The sequence below is a fragment of the Lithobates pipiens genome, unplaced genomic scaffold (assembly GCF_037356315.1).
Source record: "Lithobates pipiens isolate NorthernLeopardFrog02 unplaced genomic scaffold, aLitPip1_a1.2 Scaffold_25, whole genome shotgun sequence".
NCBI lineage: Eukaryota > Metazoa > Chordata > Amphibia > Anura > Ranidae > Lithobates > Lithobates pipiens.
Genome location: NW_027507787.1, coordinates 236,472,568 through 236,494,582, shown reverse-complemented (window position 1 = coordinate 236,494,582; position 22,015 = coordinate 236,472,568). Strand labels below are relative to the sequence as shown.

General features: G+C 43.6%; 1 protein-coding gene across 1 annotated transcript in view; it reads left to right on the top strand.

The window, feature by feature from the left end:
• The window catches only part of ARMH3 (armadillo like helical domain containing 3), a gene marked incomplete in the record, with an annotated part of 258,014 nt that overhangs the window by 4,291 nt on the left and 231,708 nt on the right, over positions 1-22,015 (top strand). Inside the window, 2 exon segments of the mRNA XM_077455686.1 lie at positions 17,362-17,477; positions 21,879-21,935. Of these exon segments, the coding sequence (XP_077311812.1) occupies positions 17,376-17,477; positions 21,879-21,935 (159 nt within the window).

Genomic DNA, 22,015 nt, shown 5'->3' with positions numbered 1-22,015 from the left:
GCCAATGCACATATACGGCCGGGTGGGAGCCGTCTACTTCTCATAGGACGTTCAGGAACATCCTTCAGAAGGAGCGGACACGGCGCATCTCAGATCGGCAGGAGGGCTCTGTGATTGGCCCTCCTGATCACATGACGGCCATGTCCAATCACGGCCGTCATGTGATGTAAACAAACAGCCGGTTGCTAGGCAATCGGCTCCTCCTCACACAGAAGTCATCGCTGAGGAGAGGAGAGCAGATCGCTGCAGCCGGCTGGTGATCAGTGAGTATGAGCTGTTTTTTACAGCTTTTTACTCACTGATCATCAGTCTAGTGTCAACACACATCACACCACACAGTATAAACACAATGTCCCCACACATGTCCCCAAAACATACATGTCCCCAAATAATAAATACACATGTCCCTAATAATAAAAACATGTCCCCCACATATGTCCCACTAAAATCACATGTCCCAATGATTATCTGCACACATATGTACATGATCATTTGCGTACATATGTCCGTGATCACACAAACCAATTATTATACACTTAACGGAATTTTTTTTTACCAAAAACATGTAGCAGAATACATTTTGGCTTCAATTTATGACAAAATTAGATTTTATTGGATTTCTTTTAAAATAGAAAAAAGAAAATATTGTTTTTTTTTTCCAAATTTCCGCTTTTTTTTGCACTTATATCGCAAACAGTTAAAAAAACGGAGTCATGAATAAATACCACCAAAATAAAGCTCTATTTGTGCGAACAAAATGATAAAAATTTCATTTGGGTACAGTGTAGCATGACCGCGCAATTGTCACTGAAAGCGCTAGAGCGATGAAAGCTGAAAATTGGGCTGGGAAGGAAGGGGGCGAACGTGCCCTGTATTGAAGTGGTTAAATAATGCTCAACATCCCAGCCACAGCATATAACATAGGAAAGTCCCAGTTCAGGCGAGCTCACCCAGCAGGATCATAGGTAGCAGGAGGTCCTTCCAGCTTCAAGCTCCTCTCAGCTCTGATGGCTCAACAGCCATCTCTCTCCAAACACTCTTCTCCTCTCTGACATTTTCAGCTCAGCTGGCAATAAGCAGGTCTGAAGTGGAAGTAACCTGCCCACCTGCCCTCCTCAATTAACCCCTTCTTAACCCTGCCCCAGGCTGAGTCTCCACACTCCACCATCATATGGTATTGAGCTTTGTGTATTTACTCCAGAAAGATTGGGGGGCACCCTTAGATCTCCATAGTGCGGTGATGGTGAGTTGTGCGGCCATCAAGTTATTTGCCACTGCTGTCCGAAAATTGTGTAGGAGAAATTTTTTTTTTTTAAATCAATTCCTAATAGGGCCATTGCCGATGTAATGCCCCGTACGCACGATCAGAGTTTTCGTTGGAAAAATCTTGGATGTTTTTTTCGGACGGAATTCCGCTCAAGCTTGGCTTGCATACACAAGGTCACACAAAAGTTCTCTGCACGTTTTGACCATCAAGAACGCGGTGACGTACAACACCATGGCGAGCCGAGAAAATGAATTTCAATGCTTCCGAGCAATGCGTCAAATTGTTTTCGAGCATGCGTAGGAATTTTAGCGCATGTCGGAACTGCTACAGACGATTTGAATTTCCAATCTTAACTTTTTTTCCATCGGAAAAATAGAGATTGTATGATATTATTATATTATATTATAATATATATATATATATATATATATATATATATATATATATATATATATATATATATATATATATATATATATATATATATATATATATATATATATATTGGTGGTTGTACTGGATGGACTTGTGTCTTTTTTTAACATGAGTAACTATGTAACCTGCTCTCAATCGTTTTTGCTGGCGGAAATTCAGCCAGAAAAAGTCTGATGGAGCGTACACACGGTCAGAATTTCCGACTGAAAGTTCTTGTCGGACTCTTGCTGGTGGGATTTCCGATCGTGCGTACGGGGCTTTATAGGAATTTTAGATTTCCTGTTAGCGTAGGTTAGTGTTTTTCATGCCTGTCAAAACGCCTGCTCTTAATTGGCAGTGTGAATGCGGCCTAACTCCCCTGATAGAGATGTAAAATTTCCGGAAATTTTGACGCTCGGGGAAAAAAAAACCTTTTTTGGGGAAAAAAACCCGGAAATTTTCGTAAAAATTAAAAAAAATGCTACATTAGCACTTTTTTGTCTTTTTAAAGCGGGAGTCCGCCGGGACTCCGCGTTTTTATTTTATTTTTATTTTTTTTAAAGCCAGCAGCTACAAATACTGCAGCTGCTGACTTTTAAAATAGTGACACTTACCTGTCCAGCGCGCCCGCGATGTCGGCACCCGAAGCCGATCGTCTCTCGGGTGCTGCCGCCGCCATCTTGGGTATGGGAATCAGGAAGTGGAGCCTTTCGGTTTAATTTCCCGGTTCCCTACTGTGCATGCGCGAGTCGCGCTGCGCAATGAGGATGGACCCGCTGCCTCTGGGATCTGTGTGGGACTTTCGGAAAGGGGCGTAATCTACGCCCCTTTCCGCAGAGCTCTATCCAGGAAGTGGGTGCAGATACCTGTACTGTACAGGTACCTGCACCCCCCTCCCCCCTGAAAGGTGCCAATTGTGGCGCCGGAGGGGGGGAGGATTCCAATCAGCGGAAGGTCCACTTTAGGGTGGACCTCCGCTTTATGATTGAAAGTCATTCTGTTACGAGAACGTTATCCTCTTCACTTCGATCCATGAAGGATTTTTTAATATCTACAGGACACTTGTTACATACAAGAATGCGTTTTTTGTCATCCTGGTAGCATTTGGAAATGCATATTTCATCTGACAATTATTTGCAAATCACATTTTTCTTTTCAGAAGAACTTGTGAAATGTGAAAATGCCTCCATATGTTAGATGTTGGTCTCACCATTTTTCTGAGGGGAGTAGGAAATAAAAACAAGAAAAAATGACTACTTTGCAAGAAGACACTAATCTATGGTTGTGTGTGGGGGGGGGTGGGGGAAGAACCAGATTACTGGCAATTAAATTATTATTTACACAAAAGTTTATAAAGATAAACTAATGTAGCTAAATGATTCAGTTTTCTGGATTCAGAATCAGATAAATGTAAACTCTTTACCTTTTTTTTTTAATTAAGTATATATATATTTTCAGGTCCTTTTTGTTGCTCTGTATTTTCTTCCAATGCTTTTGAGGCCTAGTGAAGAGGCCAGAACAAACCAAACACACCAACTAACATGCAAAAGCAAAACTGAAACCTTTTTTTTTTTTGTTACAATAGCAGCACAGCACCTCCTAAAGGAAGAAATTCATACTGTTCTTGCATTGGAGGGTTCAGTTTGTTACCTAGGACTTGCTTGTCCTCACTCAATGCACAGAAATTAGAATAATCTGATATCATACATTCTGGAAAAATATTTGAACACCTTGTCTTAACCACTTACAGACCGGACCATTTTGCTGGTCAAAGACCAGACCACTTTTTGTGATTCGGCACTGCGTCGCTTTAACTGACAATTGCGCGGTCGTGCGACGTGGCTCTCAAACAAAATTGACGTCCTTTTTTTCCCCACAAATAGAGCTTTCTTTTGGTGGTATTTGATCACCCCTGCGGTTTTTATTTTTTGCGCTATAAACAAAAATAGAGCGACAATTTTGAAAAAAACGCATTATTTTTTACTTTTTGTTTATAATAAATATCCCCCAAAAATATATATATAAAAAATTTTTTTTCCCCTCAGTTTAGGGCGATACGTCTTCTTCTACATATTTTTGGTAAAAAAAATCGCAATAAGCGATTATTGATTGGTTTACGCAAAAGTTATAGCGTTTACAAAATAGGGATAGTTTTATGGCATTTTTATTAATATTTTTTTATTATTATTTTATTTTACTAGTAATGGCGGCGATCAACGATTTTTATTGTGAATGCGACATTATGGCGGTCACATCGGACATTTTTGACACATTTTTGGGACCATTGTCATTTATACAGCAATCACTGCTATATAAATGCACTGATTCCTGTGTAAATGACACTGGCAGTGAAGGGGTTAACCAGTGGGTGGCAGTGTAGGGGTTAAGTGTTCCTAGGGGTGTGTTACTAACTGTGGGGGGGGGTTGGGCTTTCATTTAGTGAACATTGATCTCTACTCCAATCACATGGAGCAGAGATCAGCGTCACTAGTTGCTAGGCAGAATGGGGAAAATCTGTTTACAACGGCATTTCCTCCATTAAGCCGCCCCATGAGACGATCGCGGGTATGCCCGCAGCAATTGAGTCTGCGGGACCCGGTCCCGCCGGCGGCACGCTCGCGATGGCAGGGCGGCATTGAAGATTGGACGTACCTGTACGCCAATATGCCTGCCTGTACCATTCTTCCGACGTACATCGGCGTGCGCTGGTCGGGAACCGGTTAAAATTATTTTATTCATCATGTTAAAATATTCCACAATTTTTTATTTTTCAATTTTACCAGTTTTTGGGAAAAAAAACAAAAAGGCCTTCAGGAAAAAAAAAGTAAAAAAAGACAGTTTTTTTCCCCGAATTTTTCCGTGTGTTTTTTTTTTTTTTTTTGCAGGCCTTCCCATCTCTACCTGTGAACAATGTTTATAAACGCTGTGTGAGACGGCCCATTCTTTGTCAGTGGCTTCTATAGATGTTGTATTTACAGAGCAACTCTTGAGTGCCATGCCGACAGTCAGGGATTGCAGGCAGAGGTGGGGGAATGGATATACTACACATGCCCTGTGTGCTTTAACCGCTTCCCGACCGCCTCACGCCGATATACGCCGGCAGAAGAGCATGTACAGGCAGAATCACGTACCTGTATGTTGCCCTTGAAGAGGCGGCGGGGCGGTGATACCCGCGATCGCCTCACGGAGAGGAAGAACGGGGGGGATGCTAAAGTAAACAAGCATGTCTCTGTTCTGCCTGGCAACAGTGACACTGATCTCTGCTCCCTGTGATTGGAGCAGAGATCAGTGATGTGTCACACACACACAGCCACACCCCCCCCCCCCCCACATTTAGCCACACGCCTCTAGGACACACTTAACCCCTACACTGCCACCTAGTGGTTAACCCCTTCACTGCCAGTGTCATTTACACAGGAATCGGTGCATTTGTATAGCACTGATTGCTATATAAATGACAATGGTCCCAAAAATGTCTGATGTGTCCGCCATAATGTCGCAGTCCCAATAAAAATCACTTATCGCCTCCATTTAAAAAAATAAATATAAATAAAAATATATATATATATATATATATATATATATATATATATATATATATATATATATATATATATATATATATATAATTAATAAAAATGCCATAAAACTATCCCCTATTTTGTAAACGCTCTAACTTTTGCTTAAACCAATCAATAATCGCTTATTGCGATTTTATTTTATTTTTTTTCTTATCAAAAATATGTAGAAGAATACGTATCGGCCTAAACTGAGGGAAAAAAAGTTGTTTGTTTTTTTTTTTGTTTTTTTTTATATATTTTAGGGGGATGTTTATTATAGCAAAAAGTAAAAAATAATGCTTTTTTTTTTTTATTTTTTTTTTTTTTTTTTAATTGTCGTTTCCTTTTTTTTTTTTTGTTTATAGTGCAAAAAATAAAAACTGCATAGGTGATAAAATACCACTAAAAGAAATCTGTGTGGGGGAAAAAAAGGATGTCAATTTTGTTGGTCAGCCACGTCCCGTATTTTTAAACCCTGTGAATGATTTTCTTTTGTTTTTTCAATTTTCCTTGTTTTGTTTATACACCATGACGGCTGTGTATTTTGTATGGCAGAGGCTCTGTTGGCGTTCAATTTACAAAATGTTGTTGATGTGGCATCAGCCAAGCTGGCAGACAAAGGCCTGTCTGTGCGTTCCGTAACTCATGTCGGTGGAAGATTCCAGAACGCGGGCGAGCCAGCGAGTGTCGCAAAGCGATTAGATACGTCTGTTCCGTGTATCCAATCTGTGGCCTCCTCCCGATTATCGGCCTCTTCACAGATCTCGTGAGCCCGTTTATCCGCGGAAGGAGATCATTTCCCTGATTTTTTTACACTCCTCATCACACAGGCCGTCCTCTTCTACTACCGAAATCTGCTATCTATCTCTATTGTAGATTGTTTTATTTTCTTTCATAGCTATCTTATAGAGCTGCATTATTTTGGGCAAAATGAGAATTGCAATTTTAATTTTTTTTGCTTAGAATAAAAAGATTTAGATTCTCCCGACGTAAAATCTTTTACATTATACCAAAAAAAGTTATTTTTTTTTAAATTTTATTTCTTTTATTATTATTTTTCTTTTAATTCATTAACCACTTAAGCCCCAGACCATTTGGCTGGCCACAGACCAGAGCGTTTTTTTTTTTTTTTTTGCGATTCGGTACTGCGTCGCTTTAGCTGACAATTGCGTGGTCACGCAACGTGTCTCCATAACAAAAAATTGACGTCCCCCCATCCCCCTCCACAAATGAAGCTTTCTTTTGGTGGTATTTTTGAAACAATAAAGTTTTGAAAAAAAAAAGCATTATATTTTGTTTACTTTTTGCTATAATAAATATCCCCAAAGAATATATTAAAAAAAAAAAAATGTTTTTCCCTCCGTGTAGGTCGATACGTATTCTTCTATATTTTTGGTAAAAAAAATCACAATAAACGTATGGTTTGCGCAAAAGTTATAGCATCTACAAAATAGGGGATAATTTTATGCCATTTTTCTAAATTTTTTTTTTTTTTTTTGTAATAACGGTTATCAGCGATTTTTATCAGGACTGCGACATTATGGTGGACACTTTTTGTGACCGTTCACATTTATACAGCGATCAGTGCAATTAAAAATGCCTTGATTACTGTGTAAATGTTACTGGCAGTGAAGGGGTTAACGACTAGGTGGCGCTGTAAGGGTTAAGTGTGTCCTAGGGAGGGATTCTAACTGTGTGTGTGTGGGGGGCGCTGTGTGTGACATGACACTGATCACCGTTCCCGATTACAGCCTAAACAATGAGAGAGAGAGACTTGAAAAAGTATTCACACCCCTTTAAATTTTTCAAAATTTTGTCACGTTACCATCAAAAATTTTAAATACACACACACACTGGAATTTTTGTTTTATAATAAATATATATCTTATCTATCTATATCATAGTTTGGTTTCGCGTGAAAGTTATTTGGCTTACAATCAATATACGCATATTGGGATTTTTTAATAATAAAAAAAAATTTTAAATACTATTTCTTCACAAATATATTTAATTTGAATATAATTATATTTAAATATGTATATGAATTTGTGTGTGTCTATATATATATAATATATGTGTGTGTGTATATATTATATTATTTATTTTTTATCATTTTCAGTCTTCCTTTTTTTTTTTTTTTTTTTTTATATCGCGAAAAAACAAAACCCAGAGGTGACCAAATACCACCAAAAGAAAGCTCTATTTTGTGTTTAACAATTTATATAAATTTCATTTTTGGGTACAGCGTTGCATGAGCGCGCAATTACCAGTTAGTTTCCCTCGGCTGCATACTTATTACCCGGCAACAACCGTTGTCCTTCTTGTGGTGTGTTCTGCCCTTTAATTGGGTTACCTACTTCATTTACTGAGATGATCTGATTTAATTATAATTCAATTTGGTGTAATTGAATACATTTTGCAGAAACTCCTTTATAACAGTAAATTGATGGTTCCATCCTTGTGACTCACTTCTGATGTATAAATTCAATATAACCCGGGGGGAGGAGAGAGAATATTTAATATAAAATAATAATAATGCATAGATCTTCTGCTGTGTTATTTGTATAGAGAACAGAAGACCTGTCATGTGTGCATCATAGACGAAAGCAAGTCTGTAGGTGGCGCCCTCGAGTTGCGACCTCCGTGATTGTTAACTGCAGCCCTTTTAAGTCCAATGTTCTTAAAGTGTTACTAAACCCAGCAGGGGCGGCCAGTGTGTATGTATATGTGTGTGTGTGTGTATGTATATATATATATATATATATATATATATATATATATATATATATATATATATATATATATATTTACAGAGCGAGAGAGACGCCTCATGCTTTTGAAATTGCGTACACTCGTGTAATGGCGACAAACTACGGTACCTAAAAAATCACCATAGGCGACATTTAAAAAAAAAAAAAACAATTAATGGTTAACAGGTTAGCGTTACAGAGAAGGTCTTTTTTGTTTTTTTTTTTTTTTTTTTTTTTTTTCCTAGAATTATTGCTCTCACTCTGACGATCGTAGCAATACCTCACATGTGTGATTTGAACACTGTTTTTACACTTGCGGGCACGCCTTTAAGTATGCATTTTCTTTGCTGCACAAACTTGTGGGGACGGGGGCGCTTTACATATTGTTGTTGTTATTATTGTTGTTGTTGTTGTTTTTTTTTTTTTTTACACTGTCTTTAACCACTTCAATACCGGGGGGCACTTAAACACCTTCCTGCCCAGACCAATTTTGAGCTTTCAGCGCTGTCGCACTTTGAATGACAATTGCGCGGTCATGCTACACTGTACCCAAATGACATTTTTATTATTTTTTTCCCACAAATAGAGCTTTCTTTTGGTGGTATTTGATCACCTCTACGGTTTTTATTTTTTGCGCTACAAATAAAAAAATACCGAAAATTTTGAAAAAAAAAAATGTTTTTTTTTGTTTCAGTTTCAAAACTTTGTAAATAAGTACGTTTTCTCCTTCACTGATGGGCACTGATGGGGCTACACTGATGGGCACTGATAAGGTGGCACTGATGGGCACCAATGTGGCACCAATGAAGTGGCACTGATGGGCGACACGGATGGGCGACACGGATGGGTGACACGGACGGACACTGATAGGTGGCACAAATTGGCACTGATAGCTGGCACGGATGGGCGGCACGGATGGGCGGCACGGATGGGCATGGATAAGCGGCACAGTTGGGCATGGATAGGCGGCACAGGTGGGCATGGATAGGCGGCACAGGTGGGCATGGATAGGCGGCACAGGTGGGCATGGATAGGCGGCACAGGTGGGCATGGATAGGCGGCACAGGTGGGCATGGATAGGCGGCACAGGTGGGCATGGATAGGCGGCACAGGTGGGCATGGATAGGCGGCACAGGTGGGCATGGATAGGCGGCACAGGTGGGCATGGATAGGCGGCACAGGTGGGCACTCAGGCGGCACAGGTGGGCACTCAGGCGGCACAGGTGGGCACTCAGGCGGCACAGGTGGGCACTCATAGGCGGCACAGGTGGGCACTCATAGGCGGCATCGGTGTTATAGTAATGGATGCCAATCAGTGCCAAACAATAATGCATGCCAATCAGTGATGCCCATTGTGGCCACTGATTGGCATCCATTATGGGCACTGATTGGCACCCATTGTGCTGACTGGCACCCTGGTGGTCTAGGGAGGATTATGGATTTTTATTACCTTTTCCCTGGTGGTCTAGTGGTGTCCCTGGTGGTCCAGTGTGGGCATCCTCGGGGGGGCTGTGCTGATAATCGATCAGCACAGACCCCCCCTGTCAGAGGAGCAGCCGATCGGCTCTCCTCTACTCGCGTCTGACAGATTTACACTGTGATCAGCCGTGATTGGACACGGCTGATCACATGGTAAAGAGTCTCCTTCGGAGACTCTTTACCGAGATCGTAGTTGCCGGGTGTCAGACTGACACCCCGCAACAACGATCGCCGCGATGCGCGCCCCCGGGGGCGCGCAGCGGCTCATAATCCTAATCACGTCATATGACGTCCGGTTAGGATTATGAAACCACTTTGCCGCCGTCAATTTGTAATAGGGCGGGCGGCAAGTGGTTAAAACATTTTTTTAAAAAATCTGATCATTTTTATTGTTGTAATAAGGAATGTAAACATCCCTTGTGACAGTAATAGGTGGTGACAGGTACTCTTTATGGAGGATCGAGGGCCTAAAAAGACCCTAAATCCCTCCTTTTGCACTTAAAAGTATTCAGACACGCCCACATGTGTGATGTCAATATTATGTGACCTGGCTAGCTCTGAGAACAAGTAAATGTTCTCTCCAGCATAAAAGACGCAACTAAGCATGTGCAGGTCGGCTACCCTGCCTGTGTGTTAGCTGGCTTTCCCCAGATAGTGCAGGAGGGGGTTTTATTTTTTTCTAAAAAAAACAATAGACTGAAAATTCTGAAAAAAATAAAATAAAAAATGTCATAGTCTATTATAAATTTTTTTTCCTATACTGATATGCACTGATGAGGTAACGCCAATGGGCACTAATAAGTGGCACTGATGAGGTAGCATTGACGGGCACTGCTAGACTTCACTGATAGGTGATTCTGAGGAGTAGGCACTGGGTGGCACAGATTGGCAGCACTGGTAGGGGGCACTGAGGAGGGGACACAGATTGGCAGCACTGGTAGATGCCACTGGGGAAGAGATACTGGTGGGCACAGACTGGCAGCACTGCTGGGCACTGGTAGATGGCACTAATGGGGGGTACTGGTGGGCATAGATTGGCTGCACTGTTAGACGGTAATGAGGAGGGGGCACTGGTGGGCACAGATTGGCAGCACTGGTAGATGGCACTGGGGAGTAGGTACTGGTGGGCACAGATTGGCAGCACTGTTGTGCACTGGTAGGGGGTACTGGGGAGGAGGTACGGGTGGGCACAGATTGGCAGCACTGGTGGGCACAGATTGGCAGCACTGGTAGATGGCACTGGGGAGGAGGTACTGGTGGACACAGATTGGCAGCATTGGTAGATGGCACTGATAGGGGGCACTGGTGAGTACAGATTGGCACTGAGGAGGAAGCACTGGTAGATGGCACTGGGGAAGAGGTACTGGTAGGCACAGATTGGCAGCACTGGTAGACTGCACTGATAGGGGGCACTGAGGAGGATGTACTGGTGGGCACTGTTAGGATTGCACTGATAGTCAGGACACTGATGATCAGTGCCCTGATTATCAGTGTTGATTTCCCTTTTAATCAAGCCAGTTATTGGCTCTCCTCTTCTCATGCTGCCAGCGTGAGTTACAGGGTGCCAATAACCCGGCTTCTGTTTAAATCTGTGATCAGCTGTGATTGGACATAACTGATCATATGGTAAAGAGCCACTCTACCGTGCTGCTCTTTACCTCAATCTGTGATCAGCAATGTCCAGAGGACACTGTGTGTGACCGCGGAGCGCTCCACCCTCACCTGACAGAAGGCACGATCACGTGACGCCGTCATATGACAGCATCCCAGAACTAGCCAGCCACGCTGTACATATCATTCGGCTATAGCACGGTCGGCAAGTGGTTAAGCAGTATTTGGACAGTATTGTACTGCAGGAAATATATTGCTCTCAAAATGATGAGGGGAAAAAAATTATACCCCTTAGTGTAAGTCTTTCCTTTAGAGAAAGTGCAAAGAAAGCCAAGGTGTCAGTGAGCTCAGTTTCCTACACCATCAAAAGGCACTTGGAAACTGGAGGAAACTCTTGAAAGGAGGAGGTCTGGAAGCCCTAAAGCCACAATCTGGATCAGATTTATGTCCAATTATTTGGTTACTGGTAGCTCCTCCCCCGCATCGTATAACCCCCTAGGAGAAGCGCTCTCCTGGGCGGGGGGTTACCTTGTGGGAGCACTCCTGAGTCCAGCGTGCCCAGGGAGCCAATGTCTGCGCTGCTATCAATCAAGAGCCGAGACAACCGGCAGAGGGGAAGAGCGTGTCTCCAGTGTAGGAATTATGGGACTCTGTGAGTAAAACGAGGGGGGGGGGGGGGGGGGCGCGGTCAGTGACAAAAGTTTTTTCAGCTTAATGCAAAAAAAAACGAGGGTTTACAACCCCTTTAATGTATTCTATGCATTAAGATAAAAAGCTTTTGGTCAGCGGCAGCCCCCCCCCCCCCCAATACTTACCTGAACCCTGATTCTATCCAGCGATGTTGCACGAGAGACTCGGCTGTCCAGCATTTTCCCGTCCTGGTTTGCTGAGAGCACATTGGCTTCTGCTGCTGTCAATCAAAGTCAGTGAGCCAATGAGGAAAGACCAAGGACCAGGGGTGGGTCACGGTTTTGTGTCTGAATGGACACACAGAGCGACGGCTCGGCTCGGATGCCCTCATTGCAAGCTGCTTGCTGTAGGGGTGCACTCGGGCAGCAGGGAGAGGGGCCTGGAGCACCGGCGAGGGGACCCCGAGAAGAGGAGGATCCGGGCTGCTCTGTGCAAATCCACTGCGCAAGGCAGGTACGTATAACATATTTGCTATTTAACCACTTCCCGACCAGCGCACGACGATGTACGTCGACAGAATGGCACGGGCAGGCATATTGGCGTACAGGTACGTCCAATATTCAATGCCGCCCTGCCATCAGGAGCGCGCCGCCGGCGGCGCGCTCCCGCGCTGGTCGGGACCCCTGTGAGTCCGGTCGCGGGACCCGCGGACTCGATCGCCGCGGGCATCCCCGTGATCGTCTCACGGAGCGGCCGAATGGAGGAAATGCCGTGTAAACAGCATTTTTCCATTCTGCCTAGCAACTAGTGACGCTGATCTCTGCTCCATGTGATTGGAGCAGAGATCAGTGTTCACTAAATGAAAGCCCAACCCCCCCACAGTTAGTAACACACCCCTAGGAACACTTAACCCCTACACTGCCACCCACTGGTTAACCCCTTCACTGCCAGTGTCATTTACGCAGGAATCAATTCATTTGTATAGCACTAGACATGTGCAGAGTAAAATATTTCGTTTCGGAATTTCGTTTTCGTCTGAAAACTTAATTTATTTAGTTACTCCCGAAATTCGTTTTTATTTATTTCATTTTTCGTTCAAAAATTGCATTCGTCCGAAAATCCACATGAATCACGGTCGAATCTGTCTTTGAAGGCTTATGGTGTCTGTCGAATGTATAAAGAAGATTCGACAGAGCTAGTATATAGCATACTTTAGAACCCTATTAAAGTCTATGGGACTCCAACGTTCAAAATCTAAAGTGCTCATTTTAAAGGCTAATTTGCAAGTTACTGTCCTAAAAAGTGTTTGGGGACCCGGGTCCTGCCCCAGGGGACATGGATCAATGCAAAAAAAAGTTTTAAAAACGGCCGTTTTTTCGGGAGCAGTGATTTTAATAATGATTAAAGTGAAACAATAAAAGTGTACCGTATATACTCGAGTATAAGCCGAGATTTTCAGCCTCTTTTTTGAGGCTGAAAGTGCCCCCCTCGGCTTATACTCGAGTCATCGCTGTCTGCCCGCTCGATCAGCGTGTCGAGCAGACAGACAGCGGCCATTCTGATTCAAAAGCCGCGCCTCCGGCTCCCCCTTCGCCTGTGATAGGCGGAACACTGAATTTCCCAGCAGCCTGTGTTCCGCCTATCACGGACTTCGTATCATCCTCGTACTACGGACGAGGATGATATGATGTACGTGATAGGCGGAACACAGGCTGCTGGGAAATTCAGTGTTCCGCCTATCACAGGCGAAGGCGGCGGCGCAGCTTTTGAATTTTACAATGGCCGCCGAGGCGCCGACGAACGAAGAGGGCACGGGACGGAGGCAAGGCACAGGACGGCACGGCACGGGACGGGACCGGAGGCAAGGCATGGCATGGCGGCGAGGCACGGCGGCGAGGCACGGAGGCAAGGAGGCTCGGCACGGGACGGAGGCTCGGGACAAAGGCTCAGGACACAGGTAGGCTGGACACACACACACACACACACACACACACACACACACACACACACACACACACACACACACACACACACACACACACACACACACACACGGATGGACGGACACACAGGGATGGACGGACACACAGGGATGGACGGACACACAGGGATGGACGGACACACACACAGGGATGGACAGGCATGTCTTACCCTCGGCTTATACACGAGTCAATAAGTTTGCCAGTTTTTTTGGGGGTAAATTGGGGGCCTCGGCTTATATTCGGGTCGGCCTATACTCGAGTATATACGGTAATATTCCTTTAAATTTCGTAGGGGGGTGTTGTCTATAGTATGCCTGTGAAGGGGCGCATGTTTCTGGTGCTTAGAATTGTCCCTGCACAAAGTGTCATTTATGCAGGAAAAAAAGTCCTTTAAAATCACTCGCAGCTATAATGAATTGTCGGCTCCCGTAATACAGAGAACACTCATTGAAAGTCATTGATAAAAAAATAAATAAATAAATAAAAAAAAAAAAAAGCGTGGGGGTCCCCCAAATTCAATTACCAGGCCCTTCAGGTCTGGTATGGATATTAAGGGGAACCCTGCCTCAAATTTAAGAAAAAATTTGACGTGGGGTTCCCCCTAAATATCCATAACCAGACCCTTCAGGTCTAGTATGGATATTAAGGGGAACCCCGCGTCAAATTTAAAAAAAAATTGACGTGGGGTTCCCCCTAAAAATCCATACCAGACCCTTTATCCGAGCACGCAACCTGGCAGGCCGCAGGAAAAGAGGGGGGGACGAGAGAGCGGCCCCCCCTCCCTCCTGAACCGTACCAGGCCACATGCCCTCAACATTGGGAGGATGCTTTGGGGGTCTGTGACCCCTCAAAGCACCTTGTCCCCATGTTGATGAGGACAAGGGCCTCATCCCCACAACCCTGGCCGGTGGTTGTGGAGGTCTGCGGGCAGGGGGCTTATCAGAATCTGGAAGCCCCCTTTAACAAGGGGACCCCCAGATCCCGCCCCCCCCCCTGTTTGAAATGGTAAGGGGGTACAAAAGTACCCCTACCATTTCACAAAGAAAGTGTAAAAAATGTTTAAATAAAACAAACACACTTTTGAAAAATTCCTTTATTAAAAATAAAAAAATAAAAAAAAGATTCCAGCGGCGGTAATCCACTCTTGCTATCCATCGACGGACGGTCATATCTCCAGCGATGTCTCATGTCATCCAGCGCAGCGCAGCATCCTTCTTCTGTCTCCGTGGAGGAGACACTACAGACATTCCGGCGGCTGACGTTTGTTATATACGGAGGGCGGGGCCACCCGTCACCTGACCCCGCCCCCCTCTGACGCAAGGGGAAACCCGGGGTTCCCCGTGACGTAGGGGTGACCCCGCCCCCCTCTGATGTAACGGAAACCTGCCTGTGTTACATCAGAGGGGTGCGGGTCACCCCTACGTCACAGGGAACCCCGGGTTTCCCCTTGCGTCAGAGGGGGGCGGGGTCAGGTGACGGGTGGCCCCGCCCTCCGTATATAACAAACGTCAGCCGCCGGAATGCCTGTAGTGTCTCCTCCACGGAGACAGAAGAAGGATGCTGCGCTGCGCTGGATGATATTAGACATCGCTGGAGATATGACCGTCCGTCGATGGATAGCAAGAGTGGATTACCGCCGCTGGAATCTTTTTTTTATTTTTTTATTTTTAATAAAGGAATTTTTCAAAAGTGTGTTTGTTTTATTTAAACATTTTTTACACTTTCTTTGTGAAATGGTAGGGGTACTTTTGTACCCCCTTACCATTTCAAACAGGGGGGGGGCCGGGATCTGGGGGTCCCCTTATTAAAGGGGGCTTCCAGATTCTGATAAGCCCCCCGCCCGCAGACCTCCACAACCACCGGCCAGGGTTGTGGGGATGAGGCCCTTGTCCTCATCAACATGGGGACAAGGTGCTTTGAGGGGTCACAGACCCCCAAAGCATCCTCCCAATGTTGAGGGCATGTGGCCTGGTACGGTTCAGGAGGGAGGGGGGGCCGCTCTCTCGTCCCCCCCCTCTTTTCCTGCGGCCTGCCAGGTTGCGTGCTCGGATAAAGGGTCTGGTATGGATTTTTAGGGGGAACCCCACGTCAATTTTTTTTTTAATTTGACGCGGGGTTCCCCTTAATATCCATACCAGACCTGAAGGGTCTGGTTATGGATATTTAGGGGGAACCCCACGTCAAATTTTTTCTTAAATTTGAGGCAGGGTTCCCCTTAATATCCATACCAGACCTGAAGGGCCTGGTAATTGAATTTGGGGGACCCCCACGCTTTTTTTTTTTTTATTTATTTATTTATTTTTTTATCAATGACTTTCAATGAGTGTTCTCTGTATTACGGAGCCGACAATTCATAATAGCTGCGAGTGATTTTAAAGGACTTTTTTTCCTGCATAAATGACACTTTGTGCAGGGACAATTCTAAGCACGGGAAACATGCGCCCCTTCACAGGCATACTATAGACAACCCCCCCCCCTACGAAATTTAAAGGAATATTACACTTTTATTGTTTCACTTTAATCATTATTAAAATCACTGCTCCCGAAAAAACGGCCGTTTTTAAAACTTTTTTTTGCATTGATACATGTCCCCTGGGGCAGGACCCGGGTCCCCAAACACTTTTTAGGACAGTATCTTGCAGAATCTTTTCTCTCTGTCAAATCTTTTTTCTCTGTCGAATATTTTCTCTATATAATCTTGGACTAATAGAGGTAAGGTTAGGCACATTCGAACACAGGTTCTATAGACACAGATTGTTGTCAGAGTCACGTCGAATCTCCTATTCTATATCGAACTGTTGTAACAATGAAAACGAAAATAAAGCATTTATTTATGTCGGATCTTTCGTTTTTCGGATTTTGTGCTTTCGTTATCGTTTGTCAAAACGAAAACGAAAATAGCTGAAATTCGGACGAAAATGCATTCGGACGAAAACGAATGCACATGTCTATATAGCACTGATTACTGTATAAATGACAATGGTCCCAAAAATGTCCGATGGGTCCCCCACAATGTCGCAGGCACAATAAAAATCGCTGATCGCCGCCATTACTAGTAAAAAAAAAAAATAATAAAAAATTATTAATAAAAATGCTATAAAACTATCCCTATTTTGTAAACGCTATAACTTTTGCGCAAACCAATCAATAATCGCTTATTGCGATTTTTTTTTACCAAAAATATGTAGAAGAATACATATCGGCCTAAACTGAGGGAAAAAAATTTTTTTTTAGATATTTTTGGGGGATATTTATTATAACAAAAAGTAAAAAATAATGCGTTTTTTTCAAAATTGTCGCTCTATTTTTGTTTATAGCGCAAAAAATAAAAACCGCAGAGGTGATCAAATAACACCAAAAGAAAGCTCTATTTGTAGGAAAAAAGGACATAAATTTTGTTTGGGAGCCACGTCGCACGACCGCGCAATTGTCAGTTAAAGCGGCGCAGTGCCGAATCGCAAAAAGTGGTCTGGTCTTTGACCAGCAAATTGGTCCGGTCTGAAAGTGGTTAAAAAAAAAAAAAAAAACAAGACTTTATTATCAATTTAAACTGCATCAATTTGTATAAAATTCTGGAAAAATGGGGTAGTGTATGTAAAGATAATTCCAAAAATTGAGAATTTTTCATTTTAAATGTTTTTTTTTTGTTTTCTCCGTCTTTCTGGCAGATTATGTGTAAGCCATGGCACAAGTAGAGAAGAAAGTGGGGCTGCTGCGCAAGTCCTCGGCCTCCAAGAAGCCGTTGAAGGAGAAGGTGGTGTTGATGTACGATGAGATCTTTGCGGTAAGTCTCGGTGGCAGGAAATCCAGGGCCATGGACTTGTAAGTAAGCAAGCTGGCTACTCTGTAATATCCATAAAATATATAATTTTGGCTGCATCAGTGGTCACCAACTTTCCCAAGCACCAGGGACCGGCCTCACAGAAGACAACCCCACCATGGACCCGATGGGGGAGGAGGGGGTTGTCTTTATTTTTTTTTTTTATCTTTGTTTCTCTTTTGGCTGACCACATAAGCTCAATTTAATATTATGGGAACCTATTATTATTATTTAAAAAAAATGTGTTTTAAAATCTTTATTTGTATCTGTTTGGGTGATCACAAGAGCTCTATGTAATATTATTATTAATGTTAAATTGAGCTCATGTAATCGGCCAAACAGATTCTAATAAATATTTTAAAAAATATATAATTTTTTCCATAATATATTTTTCTAATCATAATTGAGCTCATGTATTCAGCCCAGCCTCACAGAGGACAACCCAATAGGGGGGGGGTTGGCTTTATTTTTGTTTTGTTTTTCTTTATTTGTACCTCCTTTTCCTGACCACATGAGCTCAATTTATTATTATTATTATTATTATTATTATTATTATTTGAACGCCTTTTTAGCCAGTAAAGACACAAGGGACAATCTACATTTTTTTTTTCATTTATATTTATTCTATTTTTTTAATTGCATTTCATACAGTTTGTTACCAACATTACACTTATATTTAACCAGGCCAATGTCCTTCTGACATGACCGGTTCACTTAAGTGTCGTATATCTACCACCACCGTATAGCAACCACCGACCGATGCATCCCCCTTCCCTCCATATGCAACGTTGTGTGTGATTTTTTAAATTTTTATTTTTTTAATTTAGCGTCGCCTCTCTGCGGAACAATGCCATCTGTTTCCCGGAGATATCGCCCTCGTCATTCGGCCTAATGTCGGCTCCTGCGCTTCATGTCATTCATGTAACGTGGGACGATTTAAATTTAAAAATTTTTTTTTTAGATTTTTGAAAGGTTGCCATAGCGACTAAGTTAAACTCCCTTTGTTGCCATGGCATTTTTTTTTTCCAATTAATAAATGAGAAGCATGGTAATATAAGGACCGATGAAGCGTGCCGGAATAATGAGGGGATCGCTCGGGTGTTCCCAAAGTGGGATTGTTCTACAAACAGACAGAACAACCGGTAATCCATCCGCTGAACCGTCCCGTCACCGCGGTTACAGGCCTTGTAAGAATGTGGGGGCTTGTTTATCTCCTGTGAATTGCCATCGCTGGGCTATTTATAGAATTAATTAATAGGTGGTCTCTCTCTATCGCAGGAAATAGATTTCTCCCTGTGATTAGTTGCAGCGTCTTGCTCACAAGGAAGTAATTTATTAAAGGGGGTTTCCACCTTCATCCCCATACACATGGCTATATGCAATTTGGCACCCTGGTGCCCAACCTGCAGCCTGGGGGGCCGCATATGGCCCTGCGGCCCTTGGGACCCCTGCAGAAAAGAATATGCGTTTCCCTATTTCCCTGTTATGTGTCCAACAACTCTTATAGCATGTCTGCAGTCTCTGACCATCTCTTGTATCGTGTCTGCAGTCTCTGACCATCTCTTGTATCGTGTCTGCAGTCTCTGACCATCTCTTGTATCGTGTCTGCAGTCTCTGACCATCTCTTGTGTCGTGTCTGCAGTCTCTGACCATCTCTTGTGTCGTGTCTGCAGTCTCTGACCATCTCTTGTGTCGTGTCTGCAGTCTCTGACCATCTCTTGTATCGTGTCTGCAGTCTCTGACCATCTCTTGTGTCGTGTCTGCAGTCTCTGACCATCTCTTGTATCGTATCTGCAGTCTCTGACCATCTCTTGTATCGTGTCTGCAGTCTCTGACCATCTCTTGTATCGTGTCTGCAGTCTCTGACCATCTCTTGTATCGTGTCTGCAGTCTCTGACCATCTCTTGTATCGTGTCTGCAGTCTCTGACCATCTCTTGTATCGTGTCTGCAGTCTCTGATCTCTAGTGTCATATCCACAGACTCTGATCATCTCTAATATGATGTCCTCAGTCTCTGACCATCTCTAATATGTCCACAGTCTCTGACCATCTCTAGGGTCGTGTCCGCAGTCTCTGACCATCTCTAGGGTCGTGCCCGCAGTCTCTGACCATCGCTAGGGTCGTGCCCGCAGTCTCTGACCATCGCTAGGGTCGTGCCCGCAGTCTCTGACCATCGCTAGGGTCGTGCCCGCAGTCTCTGACCATCTCTAGGGTCGTGCCAGCAGTCTCTGACCATCTCTAGGGTCGTGTCCGCACTCTCTGACCATCTCTAGGGTCGTGTCCGCAGTTTCTGATCATCTCTAATTTCACTTTCTCTGGCCATATCCGCGGTCTCTTAACATCTCCTGCAGCAAGTCCCCAGTCCTGCCCGTCTCCTGTATCACGTCTAGAGTTTCTGACCATCTGGGTCTGCTGACCATTTATTATATCATGTCCAACGTCTCTGACCAGCTCTAGTGTCGCGTCCACAGTCTCTAACCATCTCTGGTATCAGGCCCATAGTCTTTGATTATATCTTGTTGTGTGTCTGCTGTCCCTGACTGGCAATTTGGCGATGTCGAATGCGCGCTAAAAAGTTACTTCGCTCAGGCTATAGCAGCTTCACAATCTCTGTAGGCAGCGAGGATCCCAGGCTCTACTCTAATGATTGCACGAAATCGGGCAACAGAGTCCTCCTCTGGTATAGTTTTCTTCTGGCACAGACCTTCCGTGTTATGTCATTATGCAGCCCTGTGCCTTTTTATTTAGAAAATTTAGGTAGACAACCCACATGGGACATATCCTTTTCCACTACTTCCTTTTATATTGTTTTACATTCGTTTTCTATGCGTGAAACCTTTCCCAATTCAACCTCTAGACCAGGGTTATGCGATTAGCGGACCTCCAGCTGTTGCAAAACTACAAGTCCCATCATTCCTCTGCCTCTGGGTGTCATGCTTGTGGCTATCAGCGTCTTGCTATACCTCATGGGACTTGTAGTTCTGCAACAGCTGGTGGTCCGCTAATTGCATATCCCTGCACTAGATGATACTATTGTAATAAAAGGAGCATAGGTCATATCATGTGAAAGGGTCAGGCTATTGTTGACCTTGGTTACCTGTATGCATCAAATGAAACAAAAATAAGTGTGTATGTGTCCCTTTTTTAAATGCAATCAGAAAGTTGAAACAAAACCAAAAATCATAAACGTGAACAATAAGAGCAAAGCATGAATACATACGTGCCAAAAGATCCAAAAATGATATAAAAAGAACGCATTGCCTAAACAATACAATGGAACCTTCTTACTGCCAACTCACATTTTCCCAACACACAATAGTAGTATCTATGTTACCATTGTATTATTAGAGCGCAGCTTGTACAAACATTTCCAGTGGCATTTGAGACACGACGTTACAAGTTTTATACGTGTAGTAGGCTCGGGTTCACACTATTGCGATGCGGAAACCGGTGCAAGTCCAGCGCCGGGTTCCCGCATCGCATCTCCCTCACAGGCAGTTCACACTGCCCTCTGCGAACCGCTGCGGGCGTCAATACAAAGTTAATGATACCCCCAGATTGCAGTTCTTACTGCGATCTGCGAACCGAATTCAGACAGGAATCGGATCGCATCCGATTCTAGTGCGGGGGGGAGATTCCTGCAGCATTTTCGTGCAAATGCAATGCGAGTTCAGCCATATAAACTGTATGACTAAATTTGCATTGCACAGACGTCGCATGTGATCTGCACAGCAATGCGGTGTGAATCGCATGCAATGTCTGTGTTAGCAATAGTGTGAACCCAGGGGGAGTCTGAGAAAAAGCCCCCCCCCCCCCCCCCTCTTGACTTGTCAGACTGCATGCTTGGATAAGGGTTTGGTATGGATTTTGAGGGCCCCTAACGCCTTTTTAAAAAAATAAAAAAAACTTATTTTGTTGTGGGATTCCCCTTAAAATCCATACCAGGCCCTTCGGGAATTTTTCATAACTTTTCATTGTTGTCATGTGTTGTGTTTTTTTTATTTATTTATTGTTTACATTCAGTGGGAAACCCGCTGACAGCTGATCCGTTGTTAAGGATGCTGCGGCCAGCTTCCCAGCCCGCTCCTTAGCAACCAGCTCAATGCAATAAATTGCTGCATGAAAAAATGCAATAAATACCGCATTCGTTTAATGTAAATTTCTTGAATCTTCTTCGTGAATTGCACTTTCAAAAAACTGGTTTACCGCATTTTATTGGCCGTTATTTAACTCTTAGTGAATTGATCCCAAAATGGCTTGTGTAGCTTGTAATATATTGTTTTTATTTTGTTTTTAATTTAAGTTGATTAGTCTGTAAACAACTTGTAAGCTTGTGACTTTAATAGACTTCTTCTTCTTCTGTAGAAAGATGATCCCACCAAATTCAACCCGAGATTCTGGGATGAATTGTTTCTTATGAAGGTAACCGCTCATGTTTTTTTCCTCCTTCTTGTTTCCATTATCTTCTCCTCGCTCCCCCCCCCCCTCCTTTTTTGCCTCCC